The sequence below is a fragment of the Quercus suber genome, unplaced genomic scaffold, assembly GCF_002906115.3.
Source record: "Quercus suber isolate HL8 unplaced genomic scaffold, Cork oak 2.0 scaffold_748, whole genome shotgun sequence".
NCBI lineage: Eukaryota > Viridiplantae > Streptophyta > Magnoliopsida > Fagales > Fagaceae > Quercus > Quercus suber.
Window position 1 is genome coordinate 265,671 of NW_027070184.1, and position 14,449 is coordinate 280,119.

Below are 14,449 nucleotides of genomic sequence, written 5' to 3' on the forward strand. Positions count from 1 at the left end.
ACTATAGAGTAGGTGCCATAAATTAAAATTCTATCGCATATAAAATATAGAGTCATGCTAACGAATTCTCTTAGGACAATGGTTAACAATCCATTTTATGAAAATTTTAACACCACTTTTATGAGAAATAAAAAAGCTGTCAATTTTTTTTTTATATATATAAATTTTTTTTAAAAATAAATTATTAACTATTACCCTAAAAACATCCGTTAACATTTCTCTAAAATATATAATAATAATCATAACCATCCTACTGTATAATTACTCCTAAAATACTTCATTGCAAGGACGTATAGGTGCGCATTGGTTATCTGTTTAAATAACCAGTACAGCAGCTTTCATAAAGTCAGGTTTTAACTCTAGTATTTAATAGCATTATTCCACGCCATCCACCATTGGGTGGTCTAGAATGACGTTCGCCTTTATTATACTCAAAGCATAGCAGATTCACAATATTCCATTATAATAGCCTCTCTTTTGTTGTTTCTTTCTCATTTTTCCCCTTTTTTTTTTTTGGATGGAGAAGGTTGGAATGGAGGAGATAGTCTTGTGTAACGGTTACATGAAACCGATCTTTAAGCTAATTCTTCTTAATGGAAAGATTCAAGAGAATTATTGGTACCTAACTGGCTTTGGTCATTGGATACTACTCAATTTTACAAAGAACACTCACATTGATGTCTCATACATACATATGCCAAAATTGTTCATAGAAAGAAGCTGATATCCTCTGACCTCTCTCTCTTTATACTCTCAGTGCTTGCAAGAATTGACTGTTCCCTGCTTGCCAATTTGGGCCACCTCAAATCCACATGGCAATGTCTAGATATTATGCTTTTTCGCTAGCACGTTTTATTTGAAGGGCAGCTCTAACAACATTTCCTCTAGTGATAATCCCAACCTTCAAGTTATAATTTATAACTAATTAAGAACCAGAAGAAGCAAAACCAATAAAAAGAGAGAGAGAATGGATGGGAAGTCACTTACCAGCTTACCATCAGCATCTACAACCGGAAGTCGACGATATTTTGTCTCAAGCAATATCCTACATTAAATATGCCAATTCAGAAATGTCATCTTTTAGCTGCAGGTACTCAGGATTGCATGTGGAACTCATGGAATAAGCAGTAGTAGAGGGAAAAAGAGGATAGAAAGAACATTGGAAAAAGAAGAGGAATTAAATAACCTAGCAGCATCCTCAAGATTAGAGGTTTCACGAACAACAACTGGGGCAGGCGTCATCAGATCACCAACCACTTTCCCATTGGTTTTACTGAGCAAATTCTGTACCTCATTAAAAGTCTGCAATGGCATATGCAATTGGAGAATTACATAGTTGGACAATCTAACAATTGGGGGGGGGGTTGTTGAGGGAAGGAAAAAGCCAAAAAGGAACTCATTCAGGACCGTAAAGTTTCTCTGTTTGCTAGTTAACAATTAGGCTGTCCACCCTAGTATATGGTTCTATAATCAACACCTTAATTCAAGGTAAACTTGCAACCATTAATCCATCTAAAATCAGTGTTAAAATCAACAAACTAGTGGGCTGATTACAAACTAAAGAGAAGTAATATGTTAATTTTGACATATTAGTTTACTCCACCATCCATTAAGCCCACTAATTTGCTAAATTTGACTCTATTGAATGATGAGATAGACATTGCAAACAAATCTCAAATTAGGTTGTCAATTAAAAAAAATGTAGTTTGAGGTGGACATTGCAAATGAACCTACAGTTTAAGGTGGATAACAGCAAAGTAATCCTAACAATTAGAAATAATACACAACCAAAACATTATGCCTTCCCGGTCTTATTAGTACGTTGATTGTGTTAATGCATTTCTTTAACAAGGTCACTAGATCATGATGCTTCACCACACTGCTCTAAACCACAGGAAAGCACAGATTTGAGACATTATGTTATCATTGCAACCCTATCTTCTGATAATGAGATGCAGCTCTCAACTTACAGAGTTTCTTTATCAGGTTCCTTCTACACTACAGAGCCCTTTAAAGCTATTTATTATGTTTCCTTAATCATTCCCATGACTGACAGCACTACAAATAATCTAACAGAATCAAACGACTTGAGGACTCACTACAGCAGAGGGACTAGACAAATTAGGCACAGAAAGAGCTTTAGTCAATTTCCAGAGAGAGAGAGAGTGCGTTTTAAACGTCACTGAATCTTCAGGGAAAGAGTCTGAAATGGAACTTTTGCTACAAAAAAACCACATGATCTAACCGTAGTAAGGAGGAATGACTTCATTCAAGTCAACCACCCCCAAAAGACTTTAGGAAACCCAAAAATAAGGTGGCACATGGCTAGAGAAGGCGTGGATGTAGCAGATGATTAAAGCAGCAATCATATAGATACCCTAAATACTCAACATTTTTTTTTTGATTAGTAAACCTAAATAGTAACATATAAGGCACTATTTGAATTACAAAATGTTTTGTTATTCAGGTCAGATCCACATCAATAAAATACCCCCCCCCCCCCACCCCTTTTCCTAAAAGTTTACAGGAAAAAAGTGATGGAAAGAAGACCAAAACGGAACCTCAAGTCCTCAACACAAAACCTCTTTATAACTTTGGGGTTAAAACCACAAAATTCATTTGGTCAGACCCACATCAATGAAACACCCCACCCCCTGTTTCTAGAAGTCTAGAAGGAAAAAGGTGATGGAAAGAAGACCAAAACAGAACCTCAAGTCCTCAACACAAACCCTCTTTATAACTTTGGGGTTAAAACCACAAAATTCATTTGGTCAGATCCACATCAATGAAACACCCCACCCCCTGTTTCTAGAAGTCTAGAAGGAAAAAAGTGATGGAAAGAAGACCAAAACAGAATCTCAACTAATCCAACCCTAGAATCAACCCTACAGAGTTCCCTGTTAGGCAGTTCTCTACTGGTCTGGTTGCATGGTCAGGGGCCTTACTGCCATCAGGTCAATAATGTCATCTGATTTAGCAATGCCTGTGCTGCAAGTCAATTTTTCTTTTACCCCTAAATTCTGCCACTATTTTTCCAATTTTCCTGCCCTCATGATTCTATTTAACAAAAAGCAAATTCTTGAGAATTCTCTTTTGTCTTATGTGGAACATTTAGCAAAACGGCAAAACCCCCTGGTCTTTAATTGCCTCTATCAAGATATGCAAAAGACAATAATAGTTCTGCAAAGCTAATATTCATCAACCTTTAATCTTTACCCAATGTAAAGATTGATTTTATGAATGCCAATTATAAACAATATAAAATAAATGTAAAAAACATGGAAAATCATGAAAAGAGAGTTTATTTCAGAGAAATAAAGTTTCTCACATACTTTCCAAGTGCTGTCAACTTCAGGAAACATGATAGTGTCGCTTCGTGTGCCACCTAATTAGAATATTGGAAACTTTTCCATCACATATGAAATCAATAAAAATCGGTGTACACACAAAATTTTCAGTTTCAGGACTGTACAGAGTTCATTCAAAAGGTAAGATGTAGCTTGAAATTTTGAATTTACCAGATATGGAGTCCAATGCTAAGAGGTCATAATCTGAAACTAGCCCAACCTGCAACCAAAGAGAACCTTGCAAAATCATTCCCACAATATATTGTACTAACACAATGGAACCTCTTCAGGTCACTTATATAATGTGAATTTGCAAAAAAGACCCAATGGTGGCGTTAAATAGAAGTCAGGGTGTTCATGAACACCCTGACTTGCCCAAAACAAATTATACTTGCGAAAAAAATGTATATACATAATTATTTTTATATTAAGCTATCCTGACTTAAGAATCTGAAGAAATTGGGTTCAACAAAAATAAGAGTAATACTCACAAAGAGAATCTTGGCCCCCCAAACATAATTCTTAACCCATTAAACAACAACAAATGAACAAAATACTCAACAAAAAGCTCATTCAAAATAAAAACCCCTAATCATTCAGATTCGTTACTCGTTCAACCCATTTAATAAAAAAAAAAAAAATCATTTCTAATTTCATTTTTCCTAAATAGGGTATCAAGAGAGATAATGCGGTTATGACTTCTCCTCAGCAGTGCTGCCAGCTTTGCTCTCTTGGGCTTCGCAGTCACAGCTAGAGAGAGAGAGAGAGAGAGAGAGAGAGAGAGAGAGAGAGAGAGAGAGAGTCTCCATTTTTATCTTCTCCATCATCACTTCAGACTCTAATTTTATTAATCTCATCTCAGCATTCTTAGTTTTTGCATTTTAATTTTATTAGTAGAAGGAAATTATAAAACTTCAAGTATTTGCGTTTTTTTATTTTTTATTTTTTTATATATGTCAATATATTCAAATTCTCTTTATTAAATTTTATATAATTTAAGTTTCTTAATGAATATCCTAGAAAAAATTCCTAAAGCCACCACTGAGAAAGCCAACAAGGAAAAGTCAAGAAACTGAAATTAGCTATGGAAAGATGTGAAAACTTCTAGAAAAGAAAATGCATGATTATAGCTACAAAAGCAATAGAGGATTTAAACAATAATCTGGAGTTTGGATATTTGTTTCAGTACAGCTAGCAGTTGTGTCACTATGCTGAACTAATTAAAGTGAAGCCCCTAATCCCAATGAAGCTAAGCTATTATTTTCAGTAGTTCACAAGCTTTATTTCATTGTTACTTTCAAAGACATGAGCTGGCCACTGACCCTCAGATTTGGGGTCCACTGGGAACAATTTCAATACCTAATCCTGGTACATGACTGATAATGTTCTCAGTAATTAAGAGATAGTGATGTATGAAACTATTACAAATTAGTAAGAAGTTGTTAAGCCTGATATTGGAGTTTAAATCATATATAATACACGAATCAGGAAACTGATTATAGCCAAAGACTGAAATATACTAACAAATTTCTGCCACGTCAAAAAAGAACAGAGGGACTCACAAAGCAGCGTATGCAAATCTTACCAATTTCCAGTTGTCATCAATGACAGGAAAACCAGTGATTCTGTTTTCCACAAGAGCTTCCAGTGCTGTTGGCAGAAAGGCTGATGCATTAGGGAATCAAAACTGTACAACATAGCCTGAGATGAAACCCAAGTATAACAACTACCTTCATCCACAGTTGTTGTAGGCTTTACCACATGCAAATCTTCCTTTCTTGTCATAAAATCACCAACAGTGTATACTCCATTTCTTGGCTGAAAGTTAAGAAGTCAATGTGACAAACAAAAAGATATGGAAATAATACTCCTTTTTTTTTATAAGCAATAAAACTTTATTGCTGAAAACTTAAGAGCAACAAGCAATCCTTCTTAGTACACAACACAGGTAGTATACCAAGGAAGGATAGGAAAGGACATTATACTCTTTAAATGGATCTTGATTGAGTATTTGTTACTTCTTTTGTGTATATATATAGATTTAGTACTTCACGATTAATTAAGGGAAAGGAAAACAAAATAACATTTGTCAACTACAAATCAATCTGGATTCAAAACAAGATGCATACCACTCCAACACCCCCCAACCTGGCAAAAAAATCATTGGCTGCAAATGGATTTACAAAATCAAATACAATTCAGATTGTTCTGGGGGAAACCACCACCACACCTCCCCACGCACGCGTGCGCGCACACACATAGACTGTGAGAGAGATCACATGACTAAATAAAGCGTGTTAGTATCCACATCCCTAACTTAAAATATATATCAACTATTTTCTGAACTTAATTATATATATTCTATATGATCAGTCTCGTCAATAATTTGCGCAATAGTTAACAAAATCCTTTCAACATTTGTTTCAAAAAATATTTTTTGGAAAGGCAAGTGCATAATTTCATTAAGAAAGCAAAAGGGGTGATACTCTTGTACACAGGGTGTGTACAAAGGTGACCCAAAAGAAAATTTTAACATCTAAAAAATATGAATCAGAATTCAATGCAACTTCTACTAGTTTTATCGTCACCTTCTTCCAGTTAACAAACTATTGAATAAGAGCGAATTCTGCAATACTCCAATTCGAATTCCAATAATAAGTTACCAAAGCAGAGACCCTTTGCCATGGCTCTAAACCAGAATTCAAATTTCAAAAACTCTAAAACTTATAGTACATTAACAAACATAAAATTTGGTCAGAGAGTCATAGAAATGTTAAACAAAACAAATTGATAAAGACATTGCCAATCCCCTTCCTATATTAAAAATATCGATCTTAGCTTAGATTAATATCCGCTTTCTAAAAGGCAAAGAGTCGTTAATTAATGCAAAAAAAAAAAAAAAAGCCAGTACGAAATTTGACAAACATAAACACGCAAATTTAGAAAGATAAACGGAGAAGACAACAACGTACGGGTACCGAATTGGCCGTCAAGGTGCCGCTAGCGGAGACTGAGAAAGAGCCGCGGGGGCCCGAAACAAGTGTCCGCCAGGGACGCGGTGGTACCGGACACGGCAGTTGGTAGCTGAATGAACGGAGAGACACGGCGGGGGTGCGGTGGTTTGCGAGGGCTAGAGGAGGTTCCGGGAGAAGAAGAATTGAGTCCATCGTGTCCGGTTCGGTTTGTTCCTTGTAATTGACGAAGTTTTTGGGTAGTTGAAGTGGAGAGAAACTGTGGACTGCGAAGGTCGGAGAAGCCGAAAACAATATTAAATATCAATGGCCCCCCTCTTTTTTTATCTTTTCTTTCATCTTCATCTATAAAAGGGGTCCAAATCTTCTGTCTCATCAATTATGATCCACTTCATGCTCCATTAATAAAATTTGGATAATTAGCATGTTTCATTAAATGAGATAACTTTGACTTTAATAAGAGAGGCTAGTTGTCTCATTTAATGAAAAAAGTTAGTTGTCCAAATTTTATTGGTGGAGTATAAAGTGGAGCACAATTAATGAGACAGAGGATTTTGACTCGTATAAAAGTGCCCAGGCCGACCCAACCTCATTATTTGTATTGGACCACGCATATCGTGAGAGAAAACATAACATGTGACCGTTTAATAATATTGTTTCCTTCTTCTTTTTTGTCCGATGGTAAAAAACTATTATCAAAGATAGGCACTATAAATTAAAATTTTTTATAAAAAAAAATTACTTTATATATAGATTTATTGCAACATCAATAATGGTCGCTTGCAAACAAATCAAATCACTAACCCTCTTATGCTTAAGTAGCAAGATAAGATTTTTATTTTTCGACAGTTTCAGATGTGTACCAGTGTTGTTACTTATGGAGGACCGTTAATGTGGTATATAACAGTTATAATCGTTGGCGTGATTACGGGGTCCTAATTAATATTTAGGTTGATTCGTCTGTACTCTATAGGCCTTTTGAAGCTTTTGAGCTGAAGTGTTTTAATGAGCTAGTAGTTGAGCTAAGCAGGTGATAAGGTCTAACCAAGCTGAGCAAATGATGTAAATCATGCATTCCCGAGTCTAACATGTCTCATTAAGAGAATCGTATCGCACAGCATTTTCATGGTTACATAACAGTAGTAATCGCCTATGTATATGGAAAGTGGCAATTTATTGTGTAATGTATGGATGATCACGACCACATTTGCTTTAGTCACATTTTTCACAAGGTCTTTTCTTTTTTTCAAATTTTCTCATTTGGACTTGCTGAAATATTCCCTCGTTATTATTTATTCCAGAAATATATTACAGTAATGAGGAACGGATCTTCATTTATCGGTGATGACTGATGATGCTTGATGCAAAAGATGATTTTAAAGAACTAAAGTGATTTAGGTGTGTGTGTGTGTGTGTGTGGTGTGATGTATGTATGCTAAAATATATAGAACATGTGCATAATGAAAATTTGTAGTGTGAGGAAGGAAGCTGAAACTAGGAAGCAGAGGCGGCTCCCTAAGTATGTGAAAAATAATATCTTTTCAATATCACATACCTTGTCTCTTTATAGAAATGGGGGGTCCCTCGTTTTCAGGTACCAAAAGTTGTACTAAAATAAGAAGTTTAGAGTATAGAGTTTTATCTAAGTTTTACTAAAGTGCTTATGGTCAAACTTTTCATATTTTTAAAGTATAACCTTGTGCATATATACGAGTTCAATTAAACATAATTATAATTACATATATATAAGGTCAAATTATACCTTGTATAAAAATTACATATTTTATAAGTTATATATATATATATATACATGAGATTTACTCTTTCTTTCATATATATATATATATATATATTTTGAAGTACGCATAAGTTTACTCCTTTTTTTTTTTAAGGGTAAAATATCATTTTCGTTCCTAAACACTTTCTTTCATATATATATATATATATATATTTTGAAGTACGCATAAGTTTACTCCTTTTTTTTTTTAAGGGTAAAATATCATTTTCGTTCCTAAACTATCACAAAAGTTCGTTTTTCGTCCCTAAACTTTCAAAAGTTCTATTTTCGCCCCTAAACTTTTCCAAATGTATTGATTTTCATCCCTCTCACATCAGCACACTGTCAAAGCCACGTCAGCATTCCGTCAGACAGAGGGACGAAAATCAATACGTTTGGAAAAGTTTAGGGACGAAAATAGAAATTTTGAAAGTTTAGGGACGAAAAACGAACTTTTATGATAGTTCAGGGACGAAAAATGAACTTTTGAAAGTTTAGGGACGAAAAACGAACTTTTGTGATAGTTTAGAGACGAAAATGATATTTTACCCTTTCTTTAATTATTAGGTTTTTAATGGGTTATTTATATTAGACTCTTCTTTTTTTGCACCACATTAACTCACCTAGAACAATTTTTTTAAAACCAAGAATTAAAAAAAAAAAACTTAGATAGGACATACGGTGCAAAATTAAAAAAACAATTGAAATCCAATTTAAAATCTAATTAGAATTTCTCTCAACTTTGGCTTTAATTTTATATATATATATATATATTTGACTTTGACCTTTTCCCTTTTTAAGAAGGGCCTTGTTATTAAGTATCATTGGGGTATTTGTTAATATACTGTGAAAGCAAGAAATTAAGCCAAGCTCAATGACTTGGCTAAGAGCACAATTAATTTAGATTATGAGCTTATAACAATCCGCAATGGGAAGTTTGAACAAAAATCTAGAATTTATCTCATTTTCACACAAGTATGTTCAAAAAGAAAATTCTTATTTATATCTTCCTCCTTTCATTACAATTTTCTACTCTTAATCTTTCAGACTTAGTATTTTCTATGCCCTTTTCATTTTCTCTATCTCTGCCTTTATATGAGTCATCTCCTTCTTTTTTATGTTTTTGTCATTATCCACTTAGATAACTTCTGGTCTTATCGAGCTATTCTTTCTTGGTTTTTCATCATTTACTGAGTTTTTCAAGGCTTCTTCTTATTGTTCAGGCGTCCACCTTGATAACTTCTGATCTTATCGGGCTCTCCTTTTTTGGTTATTCATCATGGATTGAGACTTTTGGGGTCATTCTTACTATTCAAACTTGTCCCTCTATATTAAATGCGGTGATGCCAAGTTGGTGACCTTCTTTTAATGCGGGGGTTGTTGTGGAAGTATCTGGAAATCTCAGACAGCTTCCTTGGTGAAGTTGATCTTCTCTGGTGCTTACCTTGGTAGTTCGGACATTACCTCAGAACTAGGCTAGGACTTACCTTGGAAGTTCAAACATTAGTTAAGAAGTAGGTTAGGAAGGTGACTAGGCTTAATCAATAGTCCAAGGTTCTGTATCTATTGTTAGAATGGGCCGGTCCATGTTGGATTTGTTTCTTGCAATTAGGCCACAACTTGAAATGGGCCCAATATTTATCCTATTATAATAAGGCCCAATGTTTACCCCACTACATATACTATTTTAGGGAAAATTTTATAGCATTTTTATGAGAAATATAATAAGTTGTCAACAAAGTCAGTTAGTACTTTTTTTATTTTATTATAAAGAGTTTCTAAATTATCACATAAACTAATGTCTTAAGGGCATTTGTTAACTTTACCATTTTAAAAGATGCTTAAACCTTTTAAGCATGCTTGGAATTTATCTTTAAATATGTTCTTCTATGATTCAAATTATAAGTGATTACAATAAATGCACTATCCACCAGATATATACAATTATTTTTACATTATCTACATGAAATTATCATGCACATGCTTTGTCTACCATAATTAAAATGAACAATGAATAAGATTCTAAAAATAAAAATAAAAATTCATTCACAATTTTAATTAATCTTTTTATTGACAAGTCAACTATAATTTTAGATAATTATATGCATGCCTGCCTATGGTAGGATTATGGATCAACCAATCATATCTGAGCATTAATAATAAATAAATAAAATTGCATTATTTTAAACACAAAAGGAGACCAGTCTTCTTGAGGATATGCACTGTGACCGCTTGTGACTTGGAATTTATGGTCAAGGTAATCTTTGAATTTGTATATATGCAAAATTACCATTTTGCCCTTAGTGCTTAAAAAGTGAAAAGCAATTAAAATAAGGGACCATAAAAAGTGTTTCAAAATGAGGTGTCTACACATATAAGTATAATTATATCTATTAATAACCAAAATAATTTTAAACAAAATAAACTAATAATAATAAATTACTCCACACGCACTCATGTGATTAAAGTATGGTTGGACAGTTACCTAAATGCGTAGGTAATAAATTTGAAGATATTTTATAAGGTTGAAGAGATAGTTCAATGGTAATGGTATTATTTGTGGTTTGAAGTCCACACTGGCCTCCTCCATTGCACACACACACACATATATATACACATGTATAATTTATAACTTTTAATTTACATATAATCTAAAGTGTTTGACTTTTTGTTGACTTGTTCATATTGTGCCACATAAGTTTTGAAGGTCTTACAACTTTACATCATTATATATAAAGTTCTGTACGGCACTGGGATATCTAGGCCCATTTAGGCCTTGAGCTCCAACTTGACAGTATAACCCATACCGCCCTTAGGCCCAGGCCTCAGACCACCTTAAAGCCTATTGGGCAAACGATCTTAATTAGTACGCACTATGCTTTATCACCCGCATCATGCCCGGTGAACCACTTACCGAACATTAGGACAGCTGCTCGGGTTTACCTCTTCTTGGCTGCCTGGCAGTGCCTTGGTGAACATCGCTGCCGAGCAGTTCTACTTAAGTGGGAACCAGTTCCAATGCGTTCTTACCACACCCCACTCTCAACTAAACACCCACTTAAGGTTAACAACATTGGACTTCTTTTCCCACTAACCATGAAAATAATCATAACTCCCCACTAATTTTTGGCTATAAATATGAGAAGCCAAGGAAGAAATGGGGGATGAAAAAAGTTCTAACAAAGATGAAGAGAGGAAGAAGTGAGAATTAAGTTCGAACAGTAATAGGAGGTAGAGGCAGCTCCGTTAGGTCTCTGTATAAGGAACTACCTAAGGTAGGAAATCCAAAGCCCACGCTACAAATAGATTGTAAGCCCAAGTGAAGGTTGGCCCATTAACCTCGCTTTTGGCTCGCACAAGTTCATTACATCATCAAAATGTTGTCGTGTTATATTTCCTTTAAATGATATAATATATTGTTCCTTATATGAATATAATCATAATAAATACCTATCACAGTAGTTCAAATAGTTAGCACCTTTTAGTGTTTCCATTGGGTCCATTGTTCAAAAACCCAATTTCCATTATTGTAACCATTGAATTTAAAAAACCCACAATTATCCAATTTCATAATTCCTATTAATTACTACCACAATTATCAAAAGTCATATTATAAAAAAAAAAAAACAAAAAAAAAAAACATATATTGTTAAACTTTTCCATGCATTGCACAAGTTATTGACTAGTCTATAATTTATAATATATAAAATATATAAGACTGAAGACCCTAATCTTATGATATTTTGTCACGTAAGCTTTTAAGGGAAAAAAGAAGAAAAAGAAGCTTTTAAGGCTTCACAATTTTATACTTCAATATTCAAGTATATTTATTTTTAATCGAGTTAAATTATATCATATATTTAAACACTCATAATAAATACCCATTAATAATTACATAGTTGTATATTTAATAGCTCCATATAAAACACAAACATAATAAATACTCACTAATAGCTACCATAATGGTCAAGTTTTATATTTAATAGAATTCCATATACAGACACAATAACAGTAAGAGAAATGCTAAATTGACTGTATTTTTACAATAAATTTCAAGTGTCAAGTTGTTATTGGTTAAAAAAAAAAAAAAGGCAATTATGAACTCAAATTAGAATTAATAATAACCTACCACCTAGGAGTTGTGAAAATTTTATAGACATATCAATAACTTTTATAATATCAAATTTCATATTTACATAAAAAATAAAATAGAGAAAATAAAATTTTAATTTTTTTGAGGAAAAAAATGATATTTTATTAAACGATAAAAGGCCAAATAAATTTAAATTACAATGATTAGACCTAAAGGTAGAAAGAGAAAGAAAAATGGTAAATTACATAAAATGCCATTTATACAATTATAACCTGTACGACACTCTGTACACGAACCCATTTGGGCTTGAAACTCTGATACGAAGGTGCGGCCCACGAACCTGACCTCCTTCTACCTAGAAGCCCAGCCCGAACCCACGCAAACTGCGACCAAAGTTTTGCCATCTGATCCTTGCTTGGCAAACCTTTCCTGAGCAATGAAGAAAGAATGACGTTCAAACACAATATCCCTTGCATACTCGGCACTGCCTTAGGGAACGTCACTGCGAGCATATCTGCGGGAGTGGGAACCAAGTTCCAAGGCCACTTTCACCACATTCCACTCCCACCTAACCACCCACTTATGATTAACGGTATTGGACCTCCCATTGTACTAACCATGGAAGTAATTATAGCCTCTCCACTAATATAGAGCTATAAATATAAGAAGTGGGAGGAAGAAAATGGTTGTTGAAAGGTTCTCAAAGAAATAGAGAGTAGAGAGAAAAGAATGATCCAGAGAGAGAGAGAGAGAGAGAGAGAGAGAGAGAGAGAGAGAGAGAGAGCTTCATCGAGTCTCTATGCCGAGAATAACCCAAAGTAGGAAATCAAAAACCCACTTTACAAATAAGTTGTGAGCCCAGGTGAGGTCAGGCCTAACAGTCTCATTTTAGGCGCGAACATGACCTATTTTAGTTTAGGTAGCATTTTATAGTTTTTCCCATTAAAGTTCCAAACTTATAAAAATAAAACAATGGCATAATCGACTGGTTTTGTTTTTATAAAAACAAGAGATGATAATTTAAGACCAAAGCATCAAAGAAAGGAAAAAAACCCATCTAGTTTTCAAAATGGGTTAAAGAAGAATCCTAGATAAATTAGTAGGGAAAAGCAACAATGAGAAGTTTCAGAAAACAAAAACAACATTTGAAGAGGAATGAGTAGGCTAACCTCCAGAATATACTATTACAGAGAAGAAAAGGGGGCAGAGCACGAACAGAGCAAGATGACAGTTAGAGTGATGAACGAATGGGTTTAACTTTTGTGTGAGATCTGGCTTTGAGTTTTTAGGCATGTTTGTTTCGTACGGTACAACCTTTTGCATTTTAATTGTAAATGTGGTAGAATTTTAGATAGACTTTTTTCCTACATGGCAACATAGCCTTAATTGTAGGAAAAGACTTTTGGTTGAATCAGTGAATATGGGCACAAATGGTTTGGGGTTGCATTGTTTCAGAGTTTGTTTTTTTGAGTGTGACTATTTTTTTTTTTTTTCCTCCTTATAAAGAATCCTCAAACAATGTAAAGTGCGAGCTTTTGAACCTTTAAACTGTGTTCGCGACAAATTTTTAGATGGACAGTTTTCTTATGTGCCAGCACGACCTTAATTGCAGGGAAAGACTTCTGCTTTTATATATAGTATTAGATTAGACATTTCAATTTGAGACCTTTGTGCATACTTATTATCATGGGAGGTAATGAAGTAGAGAAAAAAAGAAAAAAGAAAGAAAGAGAGAATCTATTAATAAAACATTACATTTCTTAGGTAACCAATTTTGATTTATGGCCAAGAAGATTCATTTTCATTTTTTCATAATAAGATAACCTTTTTCTTTTAGTTTAAACAGAGTTTTATATCCTCCATGTTCAATTGTTGCAAAATCAATTTACAGACAAGTTATAGATGAAATGCACAATATCATCAATGATTTCTACATTTTTTTTTAGAAATATTTTGTCACTCAAAATAACAAAGAGGATTTAAATAATAGAGATGGACATAACGTTTAAAATAAAATCATTTACCAAAAAAAAAAAAAAGAACCGGCTTCATAAATTTGAGACTTAAAAAAAGTAAAAACCAAAAACCTCCACGCTAGTGCAGCATAGATCCAGCAATGGGGTGGGGCGGGGCTGAAGATGGGGTCTTTGTCCCTGCCCCACACGGTTTTGTCTTGTCCCATCCCCGCCCCGCCTCGCATGATGGGGAAAACTTTATCACCCCATCCCCGCCCCTTGCGGCCCCACGAAGTCTCGCCTCA

General features: G+C 34.1%; 1 protein-coding gene across 1 annotated transcript; it reads right to left on the bottom strand.

Annotated features, from left to right (window-relative positions):
• Positions 1-547: 547 nt before the first annotated feature.
• LOC111995804 (CBS domain-containing protein CBSX1, chloroplastic) lies at positions 548-6,654 on the bottom strand. The gene is made up of 8 exons (XM_024027744.2): positions 6,320-6,654; positions 5,078-5,165; positions 4,933-4,997; positions 3,519-3,567; positions 3,333-3,385; positions 1,187-1,302; positions 988-1,045; positions 548-901 (listed from the first exon to the last, which is right to left on the bottom strand). Exons 1-8 carry the CDS (start codon positions 6,512-6,514, stop codon positions 830-832), a joined length of 696 nt encoding a protein of 231 aa, XP_023883512.1. The 5' UTR covers positions 6,515-6,654; the 3' UTR covers positions 548-829.
• Between the last annotated feature and the right edge of the window lie 7,795 nt (positions 6,655-14,449).